Source organism: Onychomys torridus, chromosome 17 (genome assembly GCF_903995425.1).
Source record: "Onychomys torridus chromosome 17, mOncTor1.1, whole genome shotgun sequence".
NCBI classification, from domain to species: Eukaryota; Metazoa; Chordata; class Mammalia; order Rodentia; family Cricetidae; genus Onychomys; species Onychomys torridus.
Window position 1 is genome coordinate 774,450 of NC_050459.1, and position 13,555 is coordinate 788,004.

At 47.1% G+C, this 13,555-nt stretch overlaps 1 protein-coding gene across 1 annotated transcript; it reads right to left on the reverse strand.

Annotated features, from left to right (window-relative positions):
* Positions 1 to 8,656: 8,656 nt before the first annotated feature.
* LOC118569072 (CD209 antigen-like protein B) lies at positions 8,657 to 13,057 on the reverse strand. The gene is made up of 6 exons (XM_036166784.1): positions 12,993 to 13,057; positions 12,806 to 12,892; positions 12,201 to 12,290; positions 11,991 to 12,169; positions 10,427 to 10,536; positions 8,657 to 9,359 (listed from the first exon to the last, which is right to left on the reverse strand). The coding sequence occupies exons 1-6, from the start codon at positions 13,036 to 13,038 to the stop codon at positions 9,209 to 9,211; spliced, it is 663 nt and encodes a 220-aa protein (XP_036022677.1). The 5' UTR covers positions 13,039 to 13,057; the 3' UTR covers positions 8,657 to 9,208.
* Positions 13,058 to 13,555: the final 498 nt, after the last annotated feature.

Here is a 13,555-nt window from a genome sequence, read left to right on the forward strand (position 1 = left end):
GGGCACTGTATTTTTGGAGGCTTCATTCAGGTGGTTTTGAGCATATGGAAATCAACTGGCTAAACTGTAAATATAGAGAAAAATAAAAATGTGCTGGGCCAAGGGAAAGTGCTTCAGTCCTTAGAGGCTGGGTCCCCATGCAGCCGGGAAAGGCTAGATTCATTCTTAAGGTGCTCTGGGTCTTTATTCCACAGTCCAGACACTTGTGAACCCACACATCCGTGCCACCACAGTTAACTTTTGTTGCCTCAAAAACACAGCTCTCACCTTGAAGGAAACGGGAACTAGAATAAAGTAAACTTTCTATCTGGGGTCAACTATGAGTGACCAGGTCCCAGGTCGCCCTCAATACCATGTTCTGTGGTGATATTGTGTTCCCCCAAATAGCCACTAGATACAGAGGCCAGAAAATGGTGGCACACACACCTTTAATCCTAGCATTCCAGAGGCAGAGATCTATCTGGATCTCTGTGAGTTCAAAGCCACACTGGAAACAGCCAGGCGTGGTAACTAGAGGTAACTCAGGAAGTGATGGCAGGAAGCAGAAAGGTATATAAGATTTGAGGACCAGGAACTAACCTGGTTAAGCTTTTAGGCTTCTAGCAGCAGTTCAGCTGAGATTCATTCTGGATGAGGACACAGAAGCTTCCAGTCTGAGGAAACAGGATCAGCTGAGGAACTGGTGAAGTGAGGAAGTTGTGGCTTGTTCTGCTTCTCTGATCTTCCAACGTTCACCCCAATACCTTGCTCCAGGTTTATTTTCGATAATAAGAACTTTTAAGATTCTTGCTACAATGTCGTACTGTAGAAGAGGCCACGTGAGATTTTACTAGTTGGAGAACAAAGGGAAGGTAGGGAACCACAGGTGGGTGGGTCCAGCTGAAACAGGGAAACTTCCACTGCTCTTGGACTGACAGAAGCTAGTGGTCTTCTAAGAATACATTTTAAAAACTTTGGTAGTCATAAGGATGGTAGATCAGATACAGAGGCAGGCAACAATAGTTTTCAGAGGGACTAAACATGGCTCATTTTTTTTTTTTTGCTCTGACCTGTAACATTTTAACTCTCTACAATTTTGAAGTTCAGTTATTTATCATTTGCTCTAGTTTTCATTCTGTTCTGATAAAAAGATCCAGACAAAAAACAGTTCATGGGAGAAAGGGCTAACTTCATCTTACACTTACAGGTTATAGTTCAGTATTACAAGGAACTCACTGGGCAGGGGCCTGAGACAGCTGTCACATCACATCTGTGGTCAAGAGGGGAGGCGAGTAAGTGATGTTGGAATACTTGTCTGCACTCTACTCAGTTTTCACAGTCTTATAGAGTGTAGGATCCCTGACTGGGGAATGGGCCACACACAGTGAGCTGGGTTTTTTCCATGTCAGTTACTTAGACAATCTCCCACAGATCAGTGCAGTGTAGACAATCCCTTGTTGAGCCCCCCTTCCTAGGTGCTTCTAGGTTTGCCAAGTTTTAGTTAAACCTAAACATCATAGCCTTGTATAATCTTTACCACAAGTGCAACTCTTTCCCTTCTGAGAACAGAAGCTCCCATTTTGTACTAGTTACAGATTTATAGCATTATGCCAAGATGCAGTGCAGATTTCTTATATGCCTTTCAGTCAGGATCCTCTAATGTTGATGTCCTTCATAGTAAAATGTAATAGTAGTGTCAAATGTGTCAATATTGACATTTTAAAAGGTAGATGTGTCTTGGGGCTAGAGAAATGCTCATTGGTTAAGAATGTATACTGTTCTTTCAGAGGATCTAAATTCAGTGCCAGACAGTTCACAATTGCCTGTAACTCCAGCTCCAGGGTACCTGACAGCACCTGAACCCACATGCACACACCCCAACACATACAAAATTAAAAATAAAATAAATATTTTCTTTTTTAAAGATGAGCTCACTGGTGCAATAGCTGCATGGCTGTTATGAGAGTAACCAACTGTTTATTATTGCATTGAGCTCTCCTCTTCAGGAAGGAATTCATGACTGGTATTGTAAATCTTGCTAAAAATCATAGTCAGAGAGGCCACAGACCCTGGGGAAAACCTACTATTGCTGTTTTGCTAAGTGGTCATATTGTCAAACTACCTTCTAAATATGATTTTCAACAGTTTTAAGGGACTTATCATAGACACTGCAACCAATGCAGCCAACGCCACAGCCACCACCACTGTTACAGCCACATCCACTGTCACAGTCATAGTTACCATCATAGCCTCAGTCACCACCACCACCACAGCCACAGCCACAGCCACTGCCACTGTCACAGCCACCACCACCACCGCCACAGCCACTGCTACCTCCACAACCACATCCACAGCCACTGCCACTGTCATAGCCACTGCCACCTCTGCAACCACATCCACAGCCACTGCCACTGTCATAGCCACTGCCACCTCCACAACCACAGTCACAGCCACTGCCACTGCCACAGCCACTGTCACAGTCATAGTCACCATCATAGCCTCAGTCACCAGCACAACCACAGCCACAGAAACCACCACTGCCACTGCCACAGCCACCACCACCGCCACAGCCACTGCCACAGAAACCACCACTGCCACAGCCACTGCCACAGCCACCACCACCGCCACAGCCACCTTCACAACCACAGCCACAGCCACTGCCACTGCTACAGCCACAGCCACAGCCACTGCCACCTCCACAACCACCGCCACAGCCACCACCACCACCGCCACAGCCACTGCCACAGAAACTACCACTGCCACCGCCACAGCCACAGCCACTGCCACAGCCACAGCCACTGCCACCTCCACAACCACAGCCACTGCCACAGCCACTGTCATAACCACAACCACAGCCACAGCCACAGCCACAGCCACTGCCACAGCCACAGCCACTGCCACAGCCACTGCCACTGTCATAGCCACCACCACTGCCACAGCTACAGCCACTGCCACAGCTGTAGGCCTGAACAGATTGTGTGAGATGCTGGCAAACCAGCTTTAAGGACATCTTCTGGGAAAGTGACAGAGTTTGTCAATAAGGATCTTACAGAAGGAGCCTCAGTGACTGCTGCCCCGGCCATAGTAGTAAAAACCACCGTGGTACTGGCACATGCACAAAAGCAGATCAGTGGAATAGAATAGAAGACTGAGCTATAGCCATTTGAGTTTTTGACAAAAAGCCAACAATACACATTGGAGAAAAGACAGCTTCTTCATCAAATGGCGCTGGTCAAACTGGGTGTGTACTTGCAAAAGAAGGAAACTTAGTCCTTAGTTCTCATTCTGCACAAAACTAAATTTCAAATGGACCATGAGTTCAGTATAAGACCTGAAACTCTAAAACTGCCCAAGGGAAAAGTAGAGAGTGTTCTTAAGAACATGGGTATAGGGATGGATATACTGGGACTCAGGTAGGTCATGGGCATCGGAAGGGTATACCTATGCCTATATAGTAGGACTCAGGTATGTTACGGGTATAGGGAGGGGTATTTTTATACTTACACACCAGGACTCAGGTAGGTCATGGGCATAGGGAGGGTGTACTTATACCCTGGGTTTGATCATCAGCTCCAAAATAAAAATTAAAAAAAAAAAAAAGAAAAAGAAAAAAAAAAAAACAAACAGAACTCCCCAAACAAAGAACAAAGAGAAATAAACATTAAAAAAAATGTTTCATATCTTTACCCAGGAGGAAAATGCAAATTAAAACCATGCTGAGATACCTCAGTCAGAGTGGCTAAGATCAAGGAAATAAGGGACAGCAGAAGTCTGATGAGGATGTGGGGAAAGGACTTGCTCAAGGCTGGCGGGACTGCAAACTGGTTCAACCACTATGGAAAGCAGCATGGAGAGTCCTCAGAAAGCTAAACCTAGAGCTGCCATCTGACTCAACCATACCATTGCTGGGAATGTACCCAAAGGATTCTCCCACAGCAGAGGCGCTTGCACATCATGTTCATCGCGGCTCTGTCCACAAAAGCTATGAAACAGAATCGGCTTAGATGTTCCTCAGCTGATGAATAGATAAGGCAATTATGATGCAAATACACAGTGAAGTTTGAGTCATTTGTAGAGAAAGCCATAATTATGAAATTCACAGGTAAATTCCCTGGAAAATAGTATACTGAATAGGGCGATACGAACCCAGAAAGACAAACAGCACATGTTCCTTCTCGTATGCAGATCTTAGCTTCAATTTTTAGATGTCTGGATAGCTTGTGCTTGTAAAGACCAGGAAGCTAGGAGGGGCCACTGGGTGGGGAAATGGCATTCAAGGATGGGCTCAAAGAACACACACAGTATTACAGTGGGGAGAGAATAGTGGCCGTGGGAAGGTCCACACGAGGGTGAGGAGGAGGATAGGGAGGTTTGTAGGGGTGGTGAGGGTTAACCTAAGCAAAGGAGGGATGAAAAAAGTCATCTGGAATTGCAGTAGTTTGTAAGCTGATTAAAAATATAATACAAAGTGTGTTTGAAGGAAGACATCCAGCATAGGTGGGTAATGATGCTCCCAGAAGCCACTGGTTACTAAACAAAATTCCAGTTCCAGGTGTGGGACGTGAAAACAGGAGTGGGTGGTAAAGTCATGCACTACCAAGCCTGACAACCTGAGTTCAATCCCCGGGAAGAAGAGAACAGACTCCTGTAAGTTGTCCTGTGATCTGCACATGTGTATTATGGAATGCTGCCCTGCACAGGCACACACACACACACACACACACACACACACACACACACACACACACAACAATGTAATAAGAAATAAAGAAAAAAAAGTTGGGGCTTCTTGGGAAAAAATAGGGCTTTGTGGGAAGGAGATGAGATAAGAGAGGACAATAGGCAAGATTACAGTCAAAGTGTGTGTGTGTGTGTGTGTGTGTGTGAGAGAGAGAGAGAGAGAGAGAGAGAGAGAGAGAGAGAGAGAGAGAGAGCCCAAGCACATGCTATGGTGCACATGCTATGGTACATGCGTAGAAGTCAGAGGACAAGTCAGTTCTCTCCTTCCACCTTGTGGGTCTCGGAGCTCAAACTCAGGTCATCAGTCTTGGCAGTAGGCACCTGCTGAACCATCTTACTCGGTTCTGAAAAATTCTCTTTTGTAGAGTCTAGCACAACTTGTCACTCAGCTCATTGTTGTGCAAGGTAGAGCAGGGAAACACTAGTGTGAGGAAGTGTAGGAGGAAGTGTAGGAGGAAGTGTAGGGACAACGGAGTGGGTGATGGGCTTGAGAAAAATCAGAAAACCTTTATAGGGTTCTGGAACACTTAAGGGATATGTCTACTGGGGGGAGAGAGAGAGAGAGAGAGAGAGAGAACATGAGAGACCTGGCATGTGGGGGACAGAGAACAATCTATACATGTCCATCACTCTTCCCTTCCACCACAGGAGTAGGAATCAAACTCAGGTCATCAAGCTTGTTTGGCACCTCTGTCCGCTGAGCTCGCTTGCTAAAGGTATTTGGATGTCCTCTATATTCTATGACAATCACTGGAAAGTGTGAAATAAATATATGATTTTTATAAATGCTCACATGGAAGGGAAGATATGTTCATAAACGAAATGATATGGTGACTGTGGGTATCTGATTATTTTTCCTTTACTTCATTTGTGTGTGCATGTGTGTACGTACATGTGTGTGTGTGTGTGTGTGTGTGTGTGTGTGTGTGTGTGTGTGTGTTCCCACACCTGTACAGGCTGCAAAACATCCACATGTTGGCCAGAGGATAAGTTGTGGTGAGTTAGTTCTCTCCTCCCACCATGTGGATCTCTGGGGACTGAACTTAGGTCCTCAGTTTTGGTGGCAAGTGACCTCATCCAGTGAGCGACCTCACTAGCCCTGGATGCTTAACTACAACCACAAAGCTGAATCCATGAAAGGGGCTGTGGAGAAGTGGGGGCAGGGCCTCAACAGACAAAGAATGGCAGAGACACTCTGTGACATAATCTGGAACCAAAGACTGAGCATTGGGAACACTGGGGATGTTGGGGCGATATGTTGGATACACTGGTGATGTACTGAGAATACACTGGGGGGTAGGGCGACTGTGATAAAACTATGATAAACATTGCTTTCTGTGGAATATCATGTTAATACAGATGATGAATAGCATGGAAATAAAACACAGCTACCTGTCATAATTGCAGGAGAGAAAGGAACACCTCACTAGAAAACAAAAACAAAAAACAAACAAAAACAAACAAACAAAACAACAGGCTAAGGACGTGTCTGGCTGCTCAGCTGCTAAACAGAGAAACAGCTGTTATGAGAGAAGCTCAGGGACAAGGAGGAGAATATTCAGGCAATGGTGCAAGCAGATTGTATTCACAAGTGCATCTAGGAAGGGATCTATCTGACTCAAGTGAGCTGGTGGGAAGGTGTGCAAAAGAGACCCCAAGCTTCAAACCAGATGGAGGTCCCAAGACTGAGAGGGGTAGTGGACACAGGATCCCACCCCTCAGCAAGGAGGTGTTTGCAACTGTCACTCACTGGCAAAGGGAAAGATCAGTTTTCTCCAGTGGAGTGTTGCTGGGTCTATCCGCTGCACTCCCCGGTATGCTCCGTGCCCAGAAATAGTTGACCAACACAGAACAAACGGTTTCGTTTCATAACTGTTTTGTCTTATTTGGTCTTTTGCTTATTTGTTTTGATTTTCATTTCATTTTTGGAGGGAGAGAGAGGGGGAGAGAATATAAAGTTGGGTGGGTCGGGAGGTGGGGAGATTCTGGGAGGAGTTGAGGGAGGGGAGACATCAGGGGATGGCTAATACATGGTTTGCTGGCATCAGAAATCTGATCATTACTCAAGGTCGGGGCTGCAGAGGTAGGGAGGGAATTTGTTCTCAGGCTCGGCCAGTCCCAAAGTTTTTAGGGACACCCCAGCCCCCACCCCCACCCCTGCTTCAGGCAAGGCAAGACTAGATCGCCTTTGTTTGGGCATGGCTTCTACCCTTGTCAGCTTTAGGAGTGGGAGTGGCCTGGTTTCCTCAGGCTGTTAGACCCTGAAGCATCTTAAAGGTGCAGGTCCATAATCTAACACAAGCCAGCCCCATGGATAATATCAGAAGGACTACTTGGGACTGAAGAGAAAGAGAAATGCATCCGAGATACCACATGGATAAAGTAATGCTAACACGTTTCTTAAGAAAAAGAGGAACTAAGAAACAGAAAAGACGACAGCATTGTATCACACACCTGAGCTGCCCCAGGCAGGAAGTCTCATGTTGAAGAAGTCTAAGCATTAACACAGGCTGACAGGTAACAGCTGCCTCCAACAGAATGTCTAGCAGCAGGGAAAACATGCTTTCCTCTGGGAGATCCTCCTAGTATCCACCATGACATCTCTAAGAGAGGAGAGAGTTGGTGTATTTATTACTTTATTTAGTCTTTATTTGTGGTGTGTGTGTGTGTGTGTGCGCAAACACATACATTCACATGTTCACCTCACGTAGTGCAAATGGCCATGGAGGCCATATGAGGGTGATAGATTCCCCTGGAGACATGGGGAAAGCTGGACTCCTCTGGAGAGCAGTGAGCGCTCTTAACTGCTGAGCTGATGTATTTGTACGCCAGTGCCTGGAAGTCAGGGATGGATGGGAAGAATCATCGCTGCCATGCTTCAGTTTGCATGATGAGCTGCAGAGACCAGAAAAGGTTCCCAGCTAAAGGGCTTCAGGCAGGTTGATGGAAACTGAGCCGATCAGGGAAAGTGTACAGGGATAAGATCACGTCTCAGGGGACTAGGCAGAGACAACATGATGTAATGGTTAGCTTTAATTGTCAGTTGGACACAACCTAGAAGAAGAGCCTTTACAAGGGATTGTCTGCTTTGGGTGGGCTTGAAGGAACGTCTGCAGGGAACGTCTTAAGTCAGTTGAGGCGTCCTAATGTGGGCAGCAGCGTTCTCGAGGCTTGGGTGACCGTGGAAGAGTAGGAAAAGCTAGGCATGTGTGCATTTATGTAGTCTTTCTTTTGGATGTGATGTGATCAGCCGCCTCAAGCTCTTGCCTTGATTTCCCTTAGTAACGAGCTGTAACCCAGAACTGTGAGCCAAATAACCCCTTTTCCCCTCAACTTGCATTTTTTTTTCCAGGATGCTTTATTGAGCAACAGGAGGCAAGAATCCCTAACCAGGGACCGAGGGCTGAGGACAGGAGTGTGGCTGTGTAAACAAGAGAGCCTGAGCTCTCAAGACCAGCAATTGGAAAAGGACAGGCACGGCCACCTGCACCTGTAATGGAGGTAATGGAGGTAATGGAGGTAATGGAGACAGGAGGATGTCAGAATTTTCAGGTTGCCAGCCTTGCTGAAAAACACTGAACTCCAAGTTCTGTTTCAAAGGAATAAAGAGGAGAACTATAGAGGAGGATACCAATGTCTTCCTCTGGCCTCCAAGTGTATGTATCAACACACATGTGTACATCACACACACACACACACACACACACACACACACACACACACACACACACATACACACACATACACACGCATACACACTCCTCTGATCTCAGCAAGAAAGACAGAGAAAATTAATGGAAAACACTCAGGTTCTGAATGCATCCCATATCTGTTAACTATATTGAAGTAGTGTTAAGGTGAGAGACAACCATGAGCCCTAAGCCCAGTGAAACCTGAAAGCCAGAGAGCCAGTCCCATTGTGATAGTTAGCTTTAATTGTTAATCTGACATAACCTAGAGTCACCTAGGAAAAGAGTGTCAATGAGGGACTTCCTACATTGGGTTGGCCTGTGAGCATGTGTGTGGGGGACTCTCTTAATGAACAGATGTGGGAATATCCAGCCCACCATGGATGGCACCATTCCCTATGCAGGCGTCCTAAACTGTATGAGTGGAGAAATTGAGCTAAGCACCAGCAAGCGAGGGAGTGAGCATACAGGCATGCATTTCTGTCTGTTCCTGACTGTTGATGTGACGTGACCAGTTGTCTCAGGCTTCTGCCATCCTGACTGTCCTGTGATGTCCGGTGATGGACTGTCAGCTGGAATGTGAGGCAAAATATGCCCTTTTCTTCCTTGAGGTGCTTTTTGTCAGAGCATTTTATCATAGCAACAGAAATGAAACTTGGAGACACAAGGAGGACGAGGAATCTCAGAGCACTGTCAACATACTAAGGCCAACAGGCAGGAAGAGGAGCTGGCATGAGCCTGAGACACGTCTGTCCAACTGTCAGAACAGCGTGGAAGCAGAAGCTGAGATGAGCTGGCTCTCAGCTGGCAGTGCACGGGGTTGCAGACTTCTTGCAGATCCAGAACTTTTGGAGTTCACATTTGGAGTCATTCCAGCCATCCCCAGCAAATTCCACACAGTCTTCTTTCCCAACGTTGTTGGGCTCTCCTCTATTCCAATACTTCTGGAATCTGGATAGTCAGTTAATAAAACATTAGTTTGCTGCAGTGGCATGCTGTGAACCATGTTCTTAGCTTTCTGGAACTCAGTGTCTCACATCCCCCAGAATGCATATGGTGGATGGGCCTTGTTCTGAATCCAGGGACACACCTGAGTAGGGCGGCTTTGAATTCTGACTCTGGTTATATTTTATATTGAGAGAGCGTGGTTTTCAAATGTAAACCAACCAATCTGGACTCCACTTCCTTACTGGGTTCTTGCACTCTGGACAGCAGTGCACCTACCCCATGCCAAGCACCAGACAGCTCGGGGTCAGGACCCTGAAATGGCAAACTAATAGATACTAAGCCTGTCCCTCCTGTCCCCCTGCATGGACACCAAAGTCCATATGTGCTCTTTCCATTGTGTGCCCCTCCCGAATATTCTGGCTTATTGTGGTTCTTTCCCATCATCTCTCGTCAGGCTGCGGGATCTGGGAGCATCTTTATAAACTACCTTTAAGCTATCTTTGTCCTCCCTCCATTTCCTCCCCTACCTCCTTTCCCCTTCCTTCCTCCCCATTTCCTTCCTTTTTACTTTTCCTTTCCAAAGACTTTTTGAGACAGGGTCTCATGTAGCCCAGGCTGGCTCGGAACTCAATATGTAGCTGAAGATAACATTGAACTTCTGATTCTTCTCCTGATAACTCCCAAGTGCTGGGGTTACAGGCATGGAGCACATACCAGATTATGCAGTGCTGGGGATGGAACCCATGGCTCCATCATGCTACTGTATAAACACACTTATGTACCCAACCCAGCATGCCATCTTCCCTTGGTAATAGTCCCCTTACTCAGGGGCCTTACTTTATTTTGTATTTTCTATTAACCCACACCCCTCAGGGGGAGCTTCTCTTGCTCTTTCCTGGGGGGATTCATTATGTACATGGACAGGAAGATCTCCTTCCTTCAGCAAATGTGGGCAGCTCTTATTCCTAAGGGTCCAGGGAGAGGGGAGTGAGCCCCAAACAGCTCAAGTCAGAGCATCAAAGACCTGTCTCCACCCCACTCTAACGGTTGCTCCCTTTTCCTGGATCTACCTGGATGCCAGAGGTGAGCCATCCACCCACAGCCATGTGGCTTCCTTCTTCAGGTCTGACAGCCCCATCCAGGTTGGTCCTTTAGCCTTAGAGGTCTGCTGCAGGAAGGTCTGGAGGGGAAGAGGAGGAGTCAGGGAAACCTCTTCTCCCACTTTCAGCTCGTGCCTCCACAAACTCTCGCAGGAAGTTCTGCTTGTAACCCCATCTCTCCCTTCCTCTTTTCCAGGCCATGGGCACTCATGTGTGCTCCGATGATATTAGCTCTTTTTACATCTGGAGACCATGGGCACATGCACTCTGGCACAGGGTGATACCCCGCTGGCTGGATGTGGAGGCACATGCCTTTAATCTCAGAACTCCACAGCATCTCTCTGAGTTCCAGATCAGCCATGGCTACTGAGTGAGATCCTGTCTAAAAACAATAACACTATATTTTAAAAAAGGAAACACACAGCTGGCCTCTCCACCTACATCTGCTAATGTTGCAGGATCTCTCTTAAGAATTCCTGCCGGGCGGTGGTGGCGCACACCTTAAATCCCAGCACTCGGGAGGCAGAGCCAGGCGGATCTCTGTGAGTTCGAGGCCAGCCTGGGCTACCAAGTGAGTTCCAGGAAAGGTGCAAAGCTACACAGAGAAAGCCTGTCTTGAAAAAACAAAACAACAACAACAACAAAAGAACTCTAAGTAAGTCAATAGAATTTCCTCATGACTGCCCTTCATGTGCTGGAAGCAGATCATACTAATTCATGGTTGCTTAAGAGGTATGGCCCTTCTTTTTAGTTCTTCAGTGACACTTCATTATAAATTTGATATTACCCATGGTGAGAATATTTACACCCGGGGAATTGGCAAGCACGTTGTGTGTGAGAGTTGATATATGTATGTATGAGTGTGTACCTCATATGTATATGTGGGTACGCATGCCACAGCACATACATAGAGGTCAGGGGATAACTTATGGAGGTTTGTTTTTTCTTTCTACCATGGGGGAATCAAACTCAGGGAGCCAGGCTTTACAGCAAGCATCTTTACCTGCTGAGCCATCTCATCCCATTCCTCCTTTTTCTTTGGATTTGAACCTCAAGCTTGTGATGCTGCCCCACACCAGGACTTAATTTTTTTTTAAATTTTAATTGCGTCTACTTATATGTCTGTTTGGATGGGTCATGCGTATGCCACAGTGCAGGTATGTCTGTCAGAGAACAACTTAAAAGAGTCAGTTGTTTCCTTTCACCACGTGGGTCCTAGGAATTGAACTCAGGCTGTGAAGCTTAGTGGCAAGCACCTTTGTCTCCTGAGCTATCAGCCTGCATACCAAGACTTTTGTCTCTCAGAGAGCAGGTGGCTAAATACTGACCAGCACAGAGATGATATCTACTGCATTTCAGGTGTCTCCCAAACACTCACCAATATTTAGTACATGATTCTGTGCTGAGGGCTTGGAATCCCCCCATTTCAACTCGTTACTTCTTTCCCTCACGTAACTCTGGCAAACTGTCTTAATCCCAGGGGGTCAGGAGCCAGGTGTACGGTCAGACCGGGACGGCATCCCACCAGATGTACCTGCTCTTCATCACTTTCGATGATGACCAGCTGAGCCTCCACTTCCTGGCAAGCCTTGACAGCATTGTTCCAGTTCCGCTGGGACTTGGAGAAGAAGTAACAGTTTCCTAGGAGGAACGTCCAGTCCCAGGGGCAGGGACGACACCTTTCTAGACCTAGAGAAGGCCCTAGCTGGAGAACTGGGTCAGAGAGGCCTCCACTGTGCCTGACCTTGAATGAGAATGATCAGCAGGAATCCAGCCAAGAACAGGAAGGAGAGCAGCTGCAGGACCAAGGGGGTTTGGCTGTATCTCAGGCATCCTGCCAGAGAAAAAGTGGACTTTTAAGTATGATTATGTTCCTGCCTTATGCTGATTCCAGAACAAGTAATCAGCATCCTCCTCCCACCGGCCGTGAATCCAGACTCTCAGATTCCACCCCCATATGGTCCGTGATTTCATTTTGTTGGCTTCAGTCTCCTCATGGTCTGTGACTTCCTGCTCCATATTACACTTTTCTACACCCTCGATTCCCTACCCTAGTTTCCTCAGGACCCTTAATTTCTTGCTCTACCATCTATCATCCTAGGACCATCAATTCCCTGTCCCAACTTCCACCTCTCCATGGCCCACGATTCTCTTCCCTGGCCTTCTCTTCCCACAGCTTGTGATCTCTCCCCTAGCCACCTCCCCCAATGTTCCCCGTGGCCCATGATTCCCTGCTCCAGTCTCTATCTTCCCGGGAAAGAGAAGTTTAGAGTTCTAGCTTTCAGCTCTTTTTAAGACCCACTCTGGGGAAGGCTTTCCACTTTGCCTCAGCCCCTCACCCTGCTGTACCTGCCAAACTCTTGATTCCAGAATTTGATCGTAGTCTGGAGCTTTTTCTAGAACACATGGTACCACTGACCATCCACTCTTCATCCTCTGAGGGAACACAGTTCTAGTCAGAGCCTGGGCAGGCTCAACTCCAAGCCGCCCCAACTGGTTTCCTTCACCATGCTCCCACATCCCAGGCCAGACTCACCCACAGAACCCAGCTGCTGCATCCTGGCTTCCGTGGAGCCACTCATGATCACCGCTGTCCCCTGGTGCCTGGGACTGCTGGAAACCTCAGCTTTTATCAGCTAGTGTTCTCTAAATGTCCTTTCGGTCAGGAAGGGGAAAAAAGGAAGCCCATGAATTGAGGAAGAGCCTGAGGGAGGGACTGCACCTTTCACATGGCCTGTCTTGTGCCAGATAACTAATGGCTGAGGTTTTTTGTTTTGTTTTGTTTTTTTGCGGGGGTGGGAGTTGGAAAGTTTGGGGTTCCATAGCAGAACAATCTGATGTGTTCATGGTGTGATCAAATTATGAGTGCCTTTTCAAAGCCAATAACTTACACAATAAATCCATTTTGTTATGCCCTTTCCACCTATGCCGAGTGTAGGAGAGCAACACCCCATCTTTCAAGTTCCTCTGTCCCCCCCCTGCCCCCTGATGCCAGGCTGTCTTGCTTTGCGGGCTCCTGATTCATGGACATTTCTGCTGATTTTGTTGTTCTCATGTTCCTGTCAATTGAGTGCCTGCCGCTGCCAGGACATCTGACTA

What these genes read in the sequence shown, in the direction of transcription:
- LOC118569072 (XM_036166784.1), bottom strand. Translation starts at nt 13,038, where the DNA reads ATGAGTGGCTCCACGGAAGCCAGGATGCAGCAGCTGGGTTCTGTGG. An exon ending in GCTGATCATTCTCATTCAAG is followed by an intron (nt 12,170 to 12,200) that starts GTCAGGCACAGT and finishes TCTCTGACCCAG; the next exon opens with TTCTCCAGCTAGGGCCTTCT. An exon ending in TCGAAAGTGATGAAGAGCAG is followed by an intron (nt 10,537 to 11,990) that starts GTACATCTGGTG and finishes CTTCCCCTCCAG; the next exon opens with ACCTTCCTGCAGCAGACCTC.